The sequence below is a fragment of the Hemitrygon akajei genome, chromosome 31, assembly GCF_048418815.1.
Source record: "Hemitrygon akajei chromosome 31, sHemAka1.3, whole genome shotgun sequence".
NCBI lineage: Eukaryota > Metazoa > Chordata > Chondrichthyes > Myliobatiformes > Dasyatidae > Hemitrygon > Hemitrygon akajei.
In genome coordinates this window covers 12,587,287-12,601,623 of record NC_133154.1, presented here as the reverse complement: position 1 = coordinate 12,601,623, position 14,337 = coordinate 12,587,287, and the positions used below count along the sequence as shown (strand labels likewise).

Sequence of the window (14,337 nt, the reverse complement as noted above, 5' to 3'; positions counted from 1 at the left end):
ATATATATGTATGTATGTATATTAAATAGTTAAATTAAAAATAGTACAAAAACAGAAATAATAAAAAATGTGAGGTAGTGTTCACGGGTTCAATGTCCATTTAGGAATCGGATGGCAGAGGGGAAGAAGCTGTTCCTGAATCGCTGAGTGTGTGCCTTCAGGCTTCTGTACCTCCTACCTGGTGGTAACAGTGAGAAAAGGGCATGCTGTGGGTGCTGGAGGTCCTTAATAGTGGACGCTGCCTTTCTGAGGCACCTGAAGATGTTTTGGATACCATGCCCATGATGGAGCTGACTAATTTTACAACTTTCTGCAGCTTACTTCAATCCCATACCAGACGGTGATGCAGCCAGTCAGAATGCTCTCTGCAGCACATCTGTAGAAGTTTTTGAGTGTTTTGAGTGACAAACCAAATCTCCTCAAACTCCTAATGAAATATAACTACTGCCTTGCCTTCTTTATAGCTGCATCAACATGTTGGGACCAGGTTAAATCCTTAGAGATCTTGACACCCAGGAACTTGAAACTGCTCACTCTCTCCACTTCCGATCCCTCTGTGAGGATTGGTTCATGTTCCCTCGTCCTAGCCTCTCTGAAGTCCACAATCAGCTCTTTAGTCTTACTGATGTTGAGTGCAAGATTTTTGCTGCGACACCACTCAACCAGCTGGTTTGTCTTGCTCCTGTATGCCCTCTCGTCTCCAGCTAAGATTCTACCAACAATAGTTGTATCATCAGCAAACTTATAGATGGCATTTGGCCTGTGCCTAGCCACACAGTCATGTGTGTAGAGAGAGTAGAGCAGTGGGCTAAGCACTCATCCCTGAGGTGCACCATTGTTGATCGTCAGCGAGGAGGAGATATTATTACCAATCCACATAGACTGTGGTCTTCCAGTTATCCCTTCTCCCTGCACTCTTTGTTCGTCTGTACATTGGTAACAAATGTCACAAGCCCCTTGGTCGAGATCAGGTTGGGCAAGATCTCAGACATCCTGCTCCTGGCCAGTGTTCAGGTGTTCATGCTCTCTCTCTGGGATGGTGGGGGGTGGGGTTGGAATGCTCCTCTTCTACCTGCCCCCACCTTTCTACCTATCCTTGGCCAGCCTGCCTTCTAGCAACCTCCTGTCCCATCCCATGCCTCTGGAAAGCAAATTCACCGATTCCCAGGTTGACATTGTCTCCTACCATCTACTCACAGAGCCCCAATATGAACCGGAAAGGGGAGGTGGAAAGAAAAGAAGACAGGAAAGAGATTAAAAACCCATGGCTCACATCGCAGGAAATTTTAGCAGGGACAGGGTCTGGTTGCTTGCCAGTGTTGGTCTGTGGAGAGATGCTTTCCCCCTCTTCCCTCTCCTCCTCCTCATCCTCCTCTTCGCCCTCATCCTCCTCGTCTTCATCTTCCTCATCTTCATCTTCCTCCTCCTCTTCTGGATCGTCCTCATCGATGAGCTTCTTCTGGGACAGAGCTGAAAGGGAGAACAGGGCTGTCAGTTCAGTATTACAACACTGCTGCTTTGCACTGGGGAGTTTTGGCATGTCTCTCATTTCCCATTTGAGGCCTGGTGATTTCAACACTGAGGTCTCCACCTCCTGGTCCCACAAGCCTCCAGCTCAAGCTTAGTCCAGAACTCCTTTGTGTCAATTTGGGATTCAGGTGGCTGGTCAGTGCTCGAGTGAAAACACTGGTGCTCCGCTTTCCTCCCACATTCCAAAGACATAAAGGTTAGGCCTAGTAATTTGTGGGCATGCTATTTTGGCACCAGAAGCGTGGAACACTTGCGGGCTACCCAGCACTATCCTCGCTGATTTGATTTGACGCCAACAATGCATTTCACGTGTGAGGCCTCACCTTGAGTATTGTGAACAGTTTTGCACCCTTCATTTAAGAAAAGATGTGCTGGCATTGGAGAGGGCCCAGAGGAGGTTCACAAGGATAATTCCGAGACTGAAAGGGTAATCATACGAGGGACGTTTGATGGCTCTGGTCTGTGCTCACTGGAATTTAGAAGGCTGAGGGGGGATCTCACTGAAACCTATCAAATGTTGAAAGGCCTAGACAGAGTAGATATGGAAAGGATGTTTCTCATGGTGAGGGAGTCTAGGACAAGAGGGCAGAGCCTCAGGATAGAGTGGCATCTATTTAAAACAAAGATATGGAGAAATTTCCTTCGCCAGAGGGCGGTGAATTTGTGGAATTCACCTGTGGAGGCCGGGTCGTTGGGTATATTTAACACAGAGATTATTGGACATGGCAAAAGAGGTTACTGGGAGAAGGCCGGGGAATGGGGTTGAGGAGGGGAAAAAAGGATCAGCCATAATTGAATGGTGGAGCAGACTCGATGGGCCAAATGGCCTAATTCTGCTCCTATGCCTATGGTCTTATGTTTCGATGTATAAGTGACAAATTTTTTAAAAGGCTATGACAGATTAAAAATACACAAAGCCAATATCCTGCGGGGGTTTACTCCGGGGTTTGATAGGAGTTGTGATTGACTTTTAACCTGAAGGGTGGGGTGCGAACTGTGATCATTTGGAAAGCGTGAAAAGCGGAGTGACCCGATCTTTACCAGGAACGGAAAGAGCTTTGGAGGTGGGGGAAAGGCAGCCAAACAGAGGACAAGGCACGAAACTGGTGCAGTAGTTTAGTGTTGGACTAGTCCCCCCCCCGAGGCCAGGGCAGTTCAGTGACCTAAGTTCAAATCTCACCAAAGTCTGGAATTTTAATAAAGTTAGGCATTAGTAATGATAAAGCCCCCACCTCACTTACTACAGTCCCTCTGGAAAGGAAATCTGGCCCTTGGTATGTCCCACACATGACCCCAGAACCATCCAAAGGCAGTTAGCACAATGTTAAAAACACCAGCGACTGCTGCTGTCTGTGAGGAGTTTGCATGTTCTCCCCCATGACTGTCCATGACTGGTTTCCTCCCACATTCCAAAAACGTAGGGATGAGAGTTCGTAACCTCCAAGAGGACCAGAACCTTGTCATTGGGATTGGAGGTTTGAGTGCCTCAATGACCTGGAGAGCTGTGATGGCTGGAGTCAGGTAGGGTCACCCATGTCACACAGGTCAAAGGGTAAAGGCCAGACTAAGAGTGGCCCACTGGTCCTCCAGGCTCAGGGGTTCAGCTCAGGGCTAACAACCCTGACTGGTCAAACAATATTTTACGGAAACAGCCATGAAGAAACCTTCTACATCTGAGTGTGACGGTATTCCTGAGTCTCCACCTGGGACTTGCATGACTGACAGAGAGGAAGCCACGGACAGGATGAAGGAAGCCCTGAACACCGCCAGAGATGGAGGATCTTCACTGCTGCCCTAAACGCCAACAATGTAATGGGCAGTAAGTACGTTGTGAGCATGCAGTGTTAGTGCTGGGAGCGTGGTGACACTTGCAGACAGCCCTGAGTACACCCTGGGCTTGTGCTGGTCACTGATGCAAACAACACATTTCACAGTCTGTTTCAATGTTTCGATATACAAGTGACAAATAAAGGTGAATCTTATTCCTTTCGATCCATGCCCTCTGGTATTCCCGATGAAGGGTGTCAGCTGAAACTGCTGACTGTCCATTTCCCTCCATAGACGCTGCCTGACTTGACTTGCTGTGTTTCTTCAGTGTTCCGTGTATGTCAAGGGCAATAAAATGTTGGATATGAGAGAAACACCCAGATCTCAAAATAAATCTCAGGGTTTGGTGTTGGGGGGGGGGGGGGGGGGGCGGTGCGGGGGTGATCGAAGGTGCTTTGATGTCGGGTGGTGTTTATACAAAAACCAAGTCGGGTGGAGGAAAGGCTTGGCTGGATGAGGCCTGAGTGATGGGGAGGTGACCCCGGTGGGGAGCATGGCTTATTCTGATTGTCAAAACTCACTTCCGTCGTGATTGGTTCGTTTGGAAACTGCAGCTGCTTTTCCCATTGGTTAGCTGCCTGCTGTCCAGTTTCAAATATCCTGGGTATATAGAGAGCACAGGTGGGAGATCCTTTCTCTCTTCCTTTGGTTAAGGTAAGTGGGGCACATGACCATTGGGGAGGTATGCTCTGTGCGTGCTCTTAGCGAAGTATGTTTGTTGAATTCAGCTTTGTGGTTTCTGTACCTTGGGGAACATGGATGCTCGGTTGAATTTTTACTGTTCGTACATAAATGATTAATATACCTATTCGCAGTCAGTATCTTCCGTCTCACTCGCCAGACTCGCGAACCTGATTCTACAAGGTGGATTGAGGAAACCTCATAATTCCACAAGGAATGACAATTCACCTTTTATCTTTGTTTGACTGTTTCTCTTCGGTGACGCAGGCTGCTCCTGATCTTCGTTCGAGTCTCCCACCATGAAAGTTTTAACCTTCCGGTTGATCTCCTCCACCTCTTCCTGAAAAGCCACAACCTCATCGCCCGCTGGAAACAGACAGGACAGAGGTCATTTTAACTGCAGGTTGGAGCTGGTCGAAATCAGTAGCCACCTCCCACAGGGTCCCTGCACCCTGACAGCCCTTCCCAGGAGGGGTATTCAGGACAGAGATCATCTTAACTGCAGGATGGGACAGTCCAAAATCAACAGCCCACTTGGACAGGGTGACTCTGCACACTGACAGCCCTCCCCAGGATGGGCAATGAGGACAGAGGCACCTCCTCCTCCAGCAAGACCCACGGGAGAGTTTTCCAGATTCTCATGAGTTGAACTCCCCCTACTCCCACATTCAAATTCTTTCCCTCTCTCTTTGCTCTTTCTGAAAATTGGCTTCCAATTCGACACAACGATTAATGTAACAAATCAGCCTTGTGCTCCTTACCGGAGGTTGTCAGAGAGAGGAGACTTCGCTTGCTTGCTCTCCTGCAGTGTTCGCTCCTCTCTCCACGGCGAATCTCTGGGGGAGGTTTCAGTGTAATGAATCTCTGGGGGAAGTTTCAGTGTAGTGAATCTCTGAGGGAAGTTTCAGTGTAGTGAATCTCTGGGGGAAGTTTCAGTGAATGTGAATCTCTGGGGGAAGTTTCAGTGGAGGTGAATCGCTGGGGGAAGTTTCAGTGTAGTGAATCTCTGGGGGAAGTTTCAGTGGAGGTGAATCTCTGGGGAAACTTTCAGTAGAGGTGAATCTCTGGGGAAAGTTTCAGTGGAGGTGAAACTCTGGGGGAAGTTTCAGTGGAGGTGAAACTCTGGGGAAAGTTTCAGTGGAGGTGAAACTCTGGGGGAAGTTTCAGTGGAGGTGAAACTCTGGGGGAAGTTTCAGTGGAGGTGAATCTCTGGGGAAAGTTTCAGTGGAGGTGAATCTCTGGGGAAAGTTTCAGTGGAGGTGAAACTCTGGGGGAAGTTTCAGTGGAGGTGAAACTCTGGGGGAAGTTTCAGTGGAGGTGAATCTCTGGGGAAAGTTTGCATCTTCATGTCCAAATGTTCCAGGGTTGAGTGAAGAGCCAATCAAAGGGCATCTGCTGTGGACCTGTTGCTCTGGTAGGCCAAATGGAGGAGATCCAAGTCAATTCTCAGGCTGGAGTTGATACATTTCATCACCACATCATCACTGTGGATCTACGTGCTACCAGATGATAGTCCTTGAGGAAGGTTACCACGTTCTTCTCAGGCACAAGTATAATTGACGCCGGCTTGAAGCAGGTGGGTACCTCAGACTGCTGAAGCGAGAGGTTAAAGGTCTCAGTGAACACTCCACCCATCGGGTCAGCACAGGTCCTCAGTTCTCGGCCAGGTGTCCTGTCTGGGCCCAATGCTTTCTGTGGGCTCATCCTCCTGACGGATGCTCCCACATCACCCTGAGAGACTGAAATCACAGGGTCATGGGTGTGGTGAACTACATATACCTGTCTGGACAGGGCCCCCCCCCCCCCCCCCCCGCTGTACCTCCTGTGGCTCCTCCCACAGACCCCGGTATAAAGGCGATTGGAGGCACTCCCTCAGTCTCCAGGATGTCGTGTGGGGATCTCCTGCTGCTGACTGCTCTCTTCCAGTGAATAAAAGCCTATATCTCGCCTCACGTCTCCGAGAGTTATTGATGGTGCGTCAATGGGGGTCTGCGGGAGTTTACGAAGGTGCCCCCAAGTTTTATTGATCAACAGGCAATCAGCCCACCTGGAAGCGAAACCTTGTTTTCACCTGTGTGTCTGGGTTTCACTTTGTAGGAGCCGATAGCGTTCAAGCCCCATCGCAGCTGGCGAGCATCCTTCAGTGATTCAGGTTTGGGGAAGCTTTTGGGTCTTATCAACGTATCCCATGTGTCTGGAGTGAGCATTATCTCCGAGAAACGCAGAGGAGTTCTGTGGTTGTACTTTATGACGTCACATGGAATAATCCCTGGTTAGTGACAGTCACCTCCGAGCTATTACCACAGCTCTTCTCTGATCTGCCACAAAGATAGATTTGTTGGACGCTGAGAGATGATGGGATCCGGGACAGACACCAGAAGCTGGTGGTGGGAAGAGTGAACAGACCTCTCACTCCCACACCAGCCCCTCTTCCTCAGTTGCCCTCCTCCCTCACCTGCCTTCCACCCCTCGCCCCTTCCTCAACGCTCATACCACCCCGTCGAATTTCGCCTCCTACGTATATAACCATCTGACGCTGGGAAGGGCGCTGGGAATGGGCTCTGGCAGCGTCCGATGGTAGCGGGATCTCCCTCACCTTCTGAGCGCTGCTGATTTTTGTCTCTTCTTGCTCCCGTTCGCAATTTCATGTTCGGAAGGCTGTGGCGCTTGGCCCCGCTGGTGATCACTGTCGAGTCATCGACTGATGTTTCTGTGCAGAATGGAGACGAGATCGGTGAGAAAGGCAGAGATGGTGGGGGGGGGGGCAGAGAGACAGAGATTTAAAAAACAGAAGGGGTGCAGGAGTTACTGAGGGAGAAAGAGCAAGAGTGAGACAGAGAGAGAGAGAGAGACAGAGAGAGATGCAGAGAGACAGAGAGACCTTGAGAGTTGGACAGAGTTCATCACAATCAGACAGGAAATTCATTCTGAGTTGCAAAAGGACTTGGGAGCACAGGATTCCCTGAAGATTAACTTGCAGTTTGAGTCGGTGGTGAGGAAGGCAAATGCAATGTCAGCATTCATTTCAAGAGGACTCAAACATAAAGCAAGGCTGTGATGCTGAGGCTTTACTAGGCCCTGGTGAGGCCTCACTTGGAGTATTGTGAGCAGTTTGAGGCCCCTTATCTAAGAGAGAATGTGGGGGTCATTGAAGAGGGCTCAGAGGGGGTTCACAAGAATGATACAGGGAAGGAGCGCTTGTTGGCTCTGGGCCTGTACTTGCTGGAACTTTGAAAGAGGGAGGGTCTCTTTGAAAGCTATTGAATGTTGAAAGGCCTGCAGAATGGAGATGGAGAGAATGTTTTCTTATAATGGGGGGGGCGTCTAGGATCAGAGAGTGGTGAATCTGTGGAAATTGTTGCCACGGGCTGCTGTGAAAGCCCAGATCACTGGATGTATTTAATGGGAAGGTTGATCAGCTCTTGAATGGCCAGGGCATGAAAGGTTATGGGGAGAAGGCAGGAGGATGGGGTCGAGAGGGAAAATAGATCAGCCATGATGAAATGGCAGAGCAAACTTGATGAGTTGAGTGGCTTAACTCTGCTCCTACATTTTTATGGTCTTTAAAATACATAGCAATGCACAGCATATTGTGTGTGGTCAACACTAATCCCACCTTCCAGTACTGGGTCCGAGAGCTACAGATCTCAATTCTTCAAGTAGTCAGACTCATACAGCAGAATAAAAGCTGACCATTGAGTGCCATCTCCATCATCAGCTCTTTAACCCTAGCCGTCCATGCCATGGTGACTTGCGCTTGGCTAGACACGTCTGTCTCCACCACTGCATGTTCCATATTCCATCTGCTCTCTGGGTGAGAAAGATCCCCTCTGAACCTCTTTTCCCTATCTTGCCAATTCCCTCTAGTTTTAGATAGCACTGGTGTGGGTAAAAGCCTCCTACTATTGGCCCTGTCCAGCCCCCTTCTAACTTTCAATATCCCTAGCGACATGAAACCTAGAGGAGCACAGCACAGGGAACAGGTCTTTGGTGTATGAGATCTGCATTGAACAAGATGTCAACTTAATCAACACATGGTCTTTATCCCTCCCTCTCCTGTTAAAATATGTCTAAATACCTCTTAAACTTACCATTATATCTGCTTCCACTAATTCCCCTGGCAATTCATTCTGTCTTCGATAGCCAAGTCTATTTTCAATCCAATCTATCAAGTATCAGCCTACCATGAGGGACCTTGTCCATGTGGGTTCTTCAGGCTTCTTGCTTTGTGACTGCCCGTAAGCAGACAAATCTCAAGGCGCATAATTTATACATTCTTTGATAATAAATGCACTTTGAATATATAATGTCCACGGCCCTACGCTAATCAATCATCAGTCCTCTCCCCAGCCTCTTCCACTCCAAGGAAAACAAAGATTCTGTCTTTACTCAAGACTGAGATGGTCCGTTCCAGACAACGGGTCAATGAATCTCGCCTGCACTTGAGTGCAATGGCCATTTCTGCTCGTCAGACAATGAGTCCTGTCCACCTCTGGGTGATGAGAACAGATTGGGAAGTGACGAGGTGAGGGATGAAAGGACATTAAGGGACGGTGGGAGGCGACACGCATGCACGAACACGCACACAGACGCACACTAATACATGCACCACACACACACTTGGACACGTGCACACAAATAGGAAGAGAGAAGGGGATGAAGGATACATCAGAGGGAGAAAGTAAGCTGCCTTGGACTTGACTCTCATGGAATGTGATTTGCTCTGGATTTTTCTCTGTTTCCCTCACACGCTTCCCTGACAACGGGAAGAAGACAATGAGAGATCACTGGGAGAACCACATCCAAAAAGGGTAATCATACTCTCTGAAGAGGGTTAATTAAACTGTCTTGAGATCTTTATCTCAGAGTACACTTAGATTTCATAAGAAATAAGCATACTGTAGGAGCAGGATTAGGCCATTCAACCCATCTATTCTGCTCTGCCATTCCATCATGGCTGACTTACTATCCCTCTCTACCCCATTCTCCTGCCTTCTCCCCATAACCTTTGATGCCCTTACCAATCAAGAACCTATCAACCTCCACTTTAAATATACCCAATGACTTGGCCAACACAGTGTCTGTGGCAAGATTTACCAGCCTCTGGCTAAAGAAATTCCTCTTCATCTCTATACTAAAGGGAAGTCCTTGTATTCTGAGTCTGTGCCCTCTGGCACAGACTCCCCCACTATAGGATACATGCTCTACACATCCACTCTATCTAGGCCTTTCAATATTCGATAGGTTTCAATGAGGTCCTGCTTCATTCTTCTTTTTCAGCTTTTGGCAAATGTACTAATGAGAGTAAAGACTTTGTAGAATATTTGAATGATGCAGCTAACCCTGTAAGGTTCACGTACTGCTATTTAGTAAATGCCAACGTGGGAGATTGCTGTGAATGTACAGATCAGTGAGCGCCCATGTCCACGTGGTGGAGAGCTGAGATTCTGCACACCAGGAGCAATCTGGGATTGAGGAGGACCCAGACCTTTCTCAGCCTTTGCCGCCGGGTGCTCGCGCAGCCTGAAGAGATTTCGTGGCCTCTCCGCAGCACTCTCCCGCAGTTCCTCCACGGAAACCTCCAGCAGATCTGTGGAATGGGGAAAGAGCAACACCATTCAACAAGTGGAGGCTGTGAGAGTCGGCACTGAGGAAAAAGAGGATGAGTCAAGTGAGGAACAGCTGGTGGAAGTGGAGGGCATCATTGTCACCTCTGGTGTTTGTTCCTCGGTTTGGTTAATGGGGTGGTTTTCTCTCTGCAGGCGCAGGGAGCCCTGGACTGGTCCAGCTCCAGCTCACTGGCAGATATACAGACTACATCTGTTGGCTTTACTCTGGATAGTCGACTACTCAGAATGGCCATTCCCAAGAATTGGTCACTCTGTAATCGATAGGTAATCAAAGTATCAAAAAAATCAGCTTTATTTGTCACGTGTACAACAAGGTGTACGGTGAAATGCATCAACAACCAGCACAGTCTGGATACGTGCTGGGGCGGGCAGTCCGCAACCGTCACCGCGCTTCCAGCACCAACAGAGCGTACCCACAACTTCCTAACTCCAACAGTACGTCTTTTAGAATGTGGGAGGGAACCAGAGCACCCGAGGGACACCCACATGCTCAATGGGGAGACCGTGCCAGCTCCTTACACACAGTGGCGGGATTTGAACCCTGATCTTCCGGTTGCTGGCGCAGGGTAAAGCCTTACGCTAACCACCACGCGACCGTACCGCCATTGCACATCGGAGCTGTTCCAAATTGCTCCTGGGGGAGCGATTCTCCTGATAGAAACCCCGGGCAGTGGGATATCCACTTACTTCCCTGCACTCCCCCCCCCCCTCCCTGTTTCCGCCCGATTGCCCTCCGGAACTTTCAACCCTTTACACCCGCGTTTCAAGCAGTTTGTGCTTTGGCTGTGCGTTGCCACCTTCCCACAGAGAGGCAACAGATACCACTGCAAAAAATTCAAGGACACGCCAAAGTATTGGAACATTCTAGAAATCGGAAAAGGGCAAATAAAACAAAATGGGAAAACGCAGGTCACAAGCAGAAAGCAGAAAGAAAAATATCAGAGAGGAGTGTCACTAAATATTTAACAGGGAATAGAGCAGCTAAAGTGGACATTGGTCCCCCTTGAGGATGAAACTGGGGAATTAGTTATGGAGAGACACTTTTTTTAAATTAACAACTTATAATTTGTTTTCGTAAGAGAAGACATGAAAAAGCATCCCAATAATAACAAAACCAGGAGACGAAAGAGAGGGAGGACGTAAGCAGAATCACTAGGAAAAAGGAACAAACTAAATTATGAGGCCAAAGACCACAAAATCTTTGGTACACATCCCAGGAACTGTTGTGAGTAGATTGGATTGAATGTTCCCAAATTCCCTAGATACTAGAAAATGCTGTTGGGGAAAATCAGTCAGGTTAGAAACTCCCAGATGCAGTTGCCTTATTCAAAAAATGTCTGAGGCCAGAAACCTAACATTTCTTCAAGATTCAGGATTGTTTAATGTCATTTCCAGTTCACAATTGTAAAGGAGAACAAAATCATAGTTACTCCAGATCTGATACAGCACAAAAAAACACGATAATGTAAAGAATACAATAATAAAAAAACAATAAATATAATTACATAAAATAGCTTTATGAAAATATACATTGATTGTCCATAAAGTGATGCTAGGCACAGGAGCATCTGCACATAAAGTGGCTGTCAGGAAATAATAAAGTATTGTCGGTGGGGAGGGTTAGTGGGCAGAGGTGTTGATTAGCCTCACTGCTTGGGGAAAGCAACAGTTTTATTTATTCATTCATTGAGTTACAGCACAGAACAGACCCTTCCAGCCCTTTAACCACGTCGCCCAGCAAACCCTGCTTTAACCCTATCCTAATCACGGGACAACTTACAATGACCAATTAACCTACCAACTGGTGCGTCTTTGAACTGTGGGAGGAAACCCATGCGGTCACAGGGAGAACGTACAAACTCCTTACAGGCAGCAGCGGGAATTGAACCCAGGTCGCCTGTACCGTAAGGCAGTGTGCTAGCCACCACGCTACTGTGCCGCCTCTTGAGTCTGATGGTCCCGGTGTGAATGTTACGTAGCCTCCTCCCTGATGGGAGTGGGACAAACAGTCCATGAGGAGGCTGGGTGGCATTTCTCGTGATGTTTTTTTCCAGTACCTTTTGTAAGATGTTTTTGATGTTAGAATTTGTTATGATAGGGGGTAGCAGTGTGTTTAGAAAATCATAGAACAAGTATGTAAAGCCAGCACTGATTTATTAAATAGAAGCCTTGTGCTTGAGGATTTAAGTAGCAGGATAGTTAAAGGGGAACCAGTGGACATAATGTACAGAATGGTATGCACTTTATCCATGGATGTATAGTTGTACAGATATAGTACTATATAGATGGTTTAGGAGAGCTATTTTGTTGTATTGGAAAGATCCTAATCCACCTACTGTTTTTTTTTTTGGCTCTCCTCCATTATGTCGTGTTTAAGCTTGGAGAAAATTAGAAGTCGGTCGTTTGATACATCTTCTGAATTTGAGCAAACCTGGTGACCTTTCATTCAATATTTCCATATGATTTAAATTTTCTTCATTTTTACTTTTTTTTCACTTTTTTAGGTAATCTTTTTTCTTCCTCTCCGTGATGTTTCAGATTTGACCGGAAGGATTTCCCCCCCCCCTTTTTTTTGTAATTGTATCCTCAAATGGAATGCCCTGTCCTTTTTTTTTTGTTTTAGGTTAGTTTAGGGTTTTTTTTCTTCTCAATAATAGAAATTTTGAGTCTTTTTTTTATGAATTATCAAGCGGAGTTGTGGTTCCTTCTATATATTAGCCCAGTATTATACCATACATGATGTTGACAGTGTATATTCCTTTCTTTGTACTTTTATTGAAATATGTATTTGATATAACTTCTTCTCTGATTTGTATTTATCCTTTTTTTAAATCAATAAAAAAGATTGAAAATGAAAAATGAAATGGATGGTATGCAAGACAACATTTTTCACTTTGCAGTACTGTGCAAGAGTCTTGGGCACATCTGTTTACCTTGGGCGCCTAAGACTTTTGCACAGTGCCGTATTTGTCAATTTGGAGCAGAGACCAAGTTTGTAAATCTGGTGGGAGCAGAGGACGTTGGGAATGGCGAGGGTGGAGCGCCGTGGGAAGGGTGTGGGACAGGAGCTAAAGAAGGAATGCCAGGGGTGAGGGCGGTGGTGTGGGTGCAGACACACCCAGCTCTGAGACAACCAGGCAAGATCATTTGTTTCCAAACAATTGGATTATTGATCATTACAGAATGTCTCGCTGGTGCTTTCCTCTCCCTGCCCTCTTCCCACTCTCAGTCCACAATAGAGACCCATATCAGAATCAGGTTTATCATCACTCACACACGTCATGAAATTTGTTGTTTTATGCGGCAGTACACTGCAATACATAAAACTACTACAGTACTGTGCAAAAATCTTTGGCACCACAGCCCAAGGCTTTTGCACAGTACTGCAGTAATTTTACACATGACAATAATGAAGCAATTACCCAGTTGAATTTCCAACAACATTTGATGGCGTGTTCCATAAAAGGTTGTTTCTGTGTAGAACAAGCTTCCAGTAGAAGTGGTAGAGGCAAGTTCGATAATGTCATTTTTTAAAAATTGGATAGGTATATGGAGAGGAGAGAAATGGAAGGTTATGGGCTGAGTGCAGGTCGGTGGGACTAGGTGAGAGTAAGCATTCAGCACGGACTAGAAGGGCCGAGATGGCCTGTTTCCGTGCTGTAATTGTTATATGGTATTGTGATTATAAACTAAAGGTTGATACATTGTCATTAATAACAGTTTAGTAAACTATCAGGAATGTGGAAAAAGATCATTTTCATCGCGGCAAACTGTGAATTGTGGGATCTCATATGAAACAGTATTGGGTCCTCAACTGCTTAAGTAATCACTTAGAGCAGGAGTTCCCAACCTGAGATCCACAGACCCCTTGCTTAACGCTGTTGGTCCATGGCTTAAAAAAGGTTGGGAACCCCCTGCTCTAGAGGGTGGTGTTGAGTGTGTCATAGCCAAATTTGCTGGCAATACATAGAAAGATGAAGAAGTGGGACAAAGCAGTCTACGTAGGAATGTATATTGGCTACACAAGAGGGGAAAACCTTGGCAGATGGAGTATGACAGGAGGAAAATACAAGATTAATTAATGGATAGAACAAGAAGCAAAGAAAAATCTATCCTATCCTATGCATTGAAGGATTTTGGCACATTCTTATTTGAAGCATAGAAATTTAGCAAGGAGATACAAGTAATTAAGTTAGACAAATTGACCTGCAAAGAACGTGGAGTGCAAATGTTAGGGAAATTTGCCACAAATTCGGAAGACTGGACATGGAGTATTGCATACGGTTTTGTCCTCATGGTTAAGTGCAGTTCAGAATAAGATCACTCCTTGAAACAGATTGATTTATAAGGAATAGTTGACTAGGTTGGGCCTTGTAACAATGAGGTACAACAAATGGAAGGGTAGGCTCCTATTTCTATGTTCTTAGGTGTCATAAGCTTATCTCAAACTGACAACTGACCCCCACCGACACACGATTACTCAGTCCAGCTCTATGTCAATCATAGGGAGGGAGAACTTCTCAAATCTCTTGAAATCCTGAACTCCATAGAACCAACTTATCATCAAGCCTCTCGCCCTCATCCAGTGTTTCTTGACAAAATCCCAAAAATCTCACCATTGTTATCTCAACTCCAGATATGAAACTTCGCATCAAGCCCCCAACCATAC

General features: G+C 46.6%; 1 protein-coding gene across 4 annotated transcripts in view; it reads right to left on the bottom strand.

The window, feature by feature from the left end:
- LOC140719180 (tubby protein-like) overlaps window positions 1–14,337 on the bottom strand; it is a 50,098-nt gene that overhangs the window by 19,079 nt on the left and 16,682 nt on the right. For all 4 annotated transcript variants that reach the window (XM_073033607.1, XM_073033609.1, XM_073033606.1 and 1 more), the window contains 4 exons: window positions 9,527–9,628; window positions 6,635–6,748; window positions 4,267–4,404; window positions 1,274–1,470 (listed from right to left, as the gene is read on the bottom strand). In XM_073033607.1, the coding sequence (XP_072889708.1) occupies window positions 1,274–1,470; window positions 4,267–4,404; window positions 6,635–6,748; window positions 9,527–9,628 (551 nt within the window). The remainder of the gene's footprint in view (window positions 1–1,273; window positions 1,471–4,266; window positions 4,405–6,634; window positions 6,749–9,526; window positions 9,629–14,337) is intronic.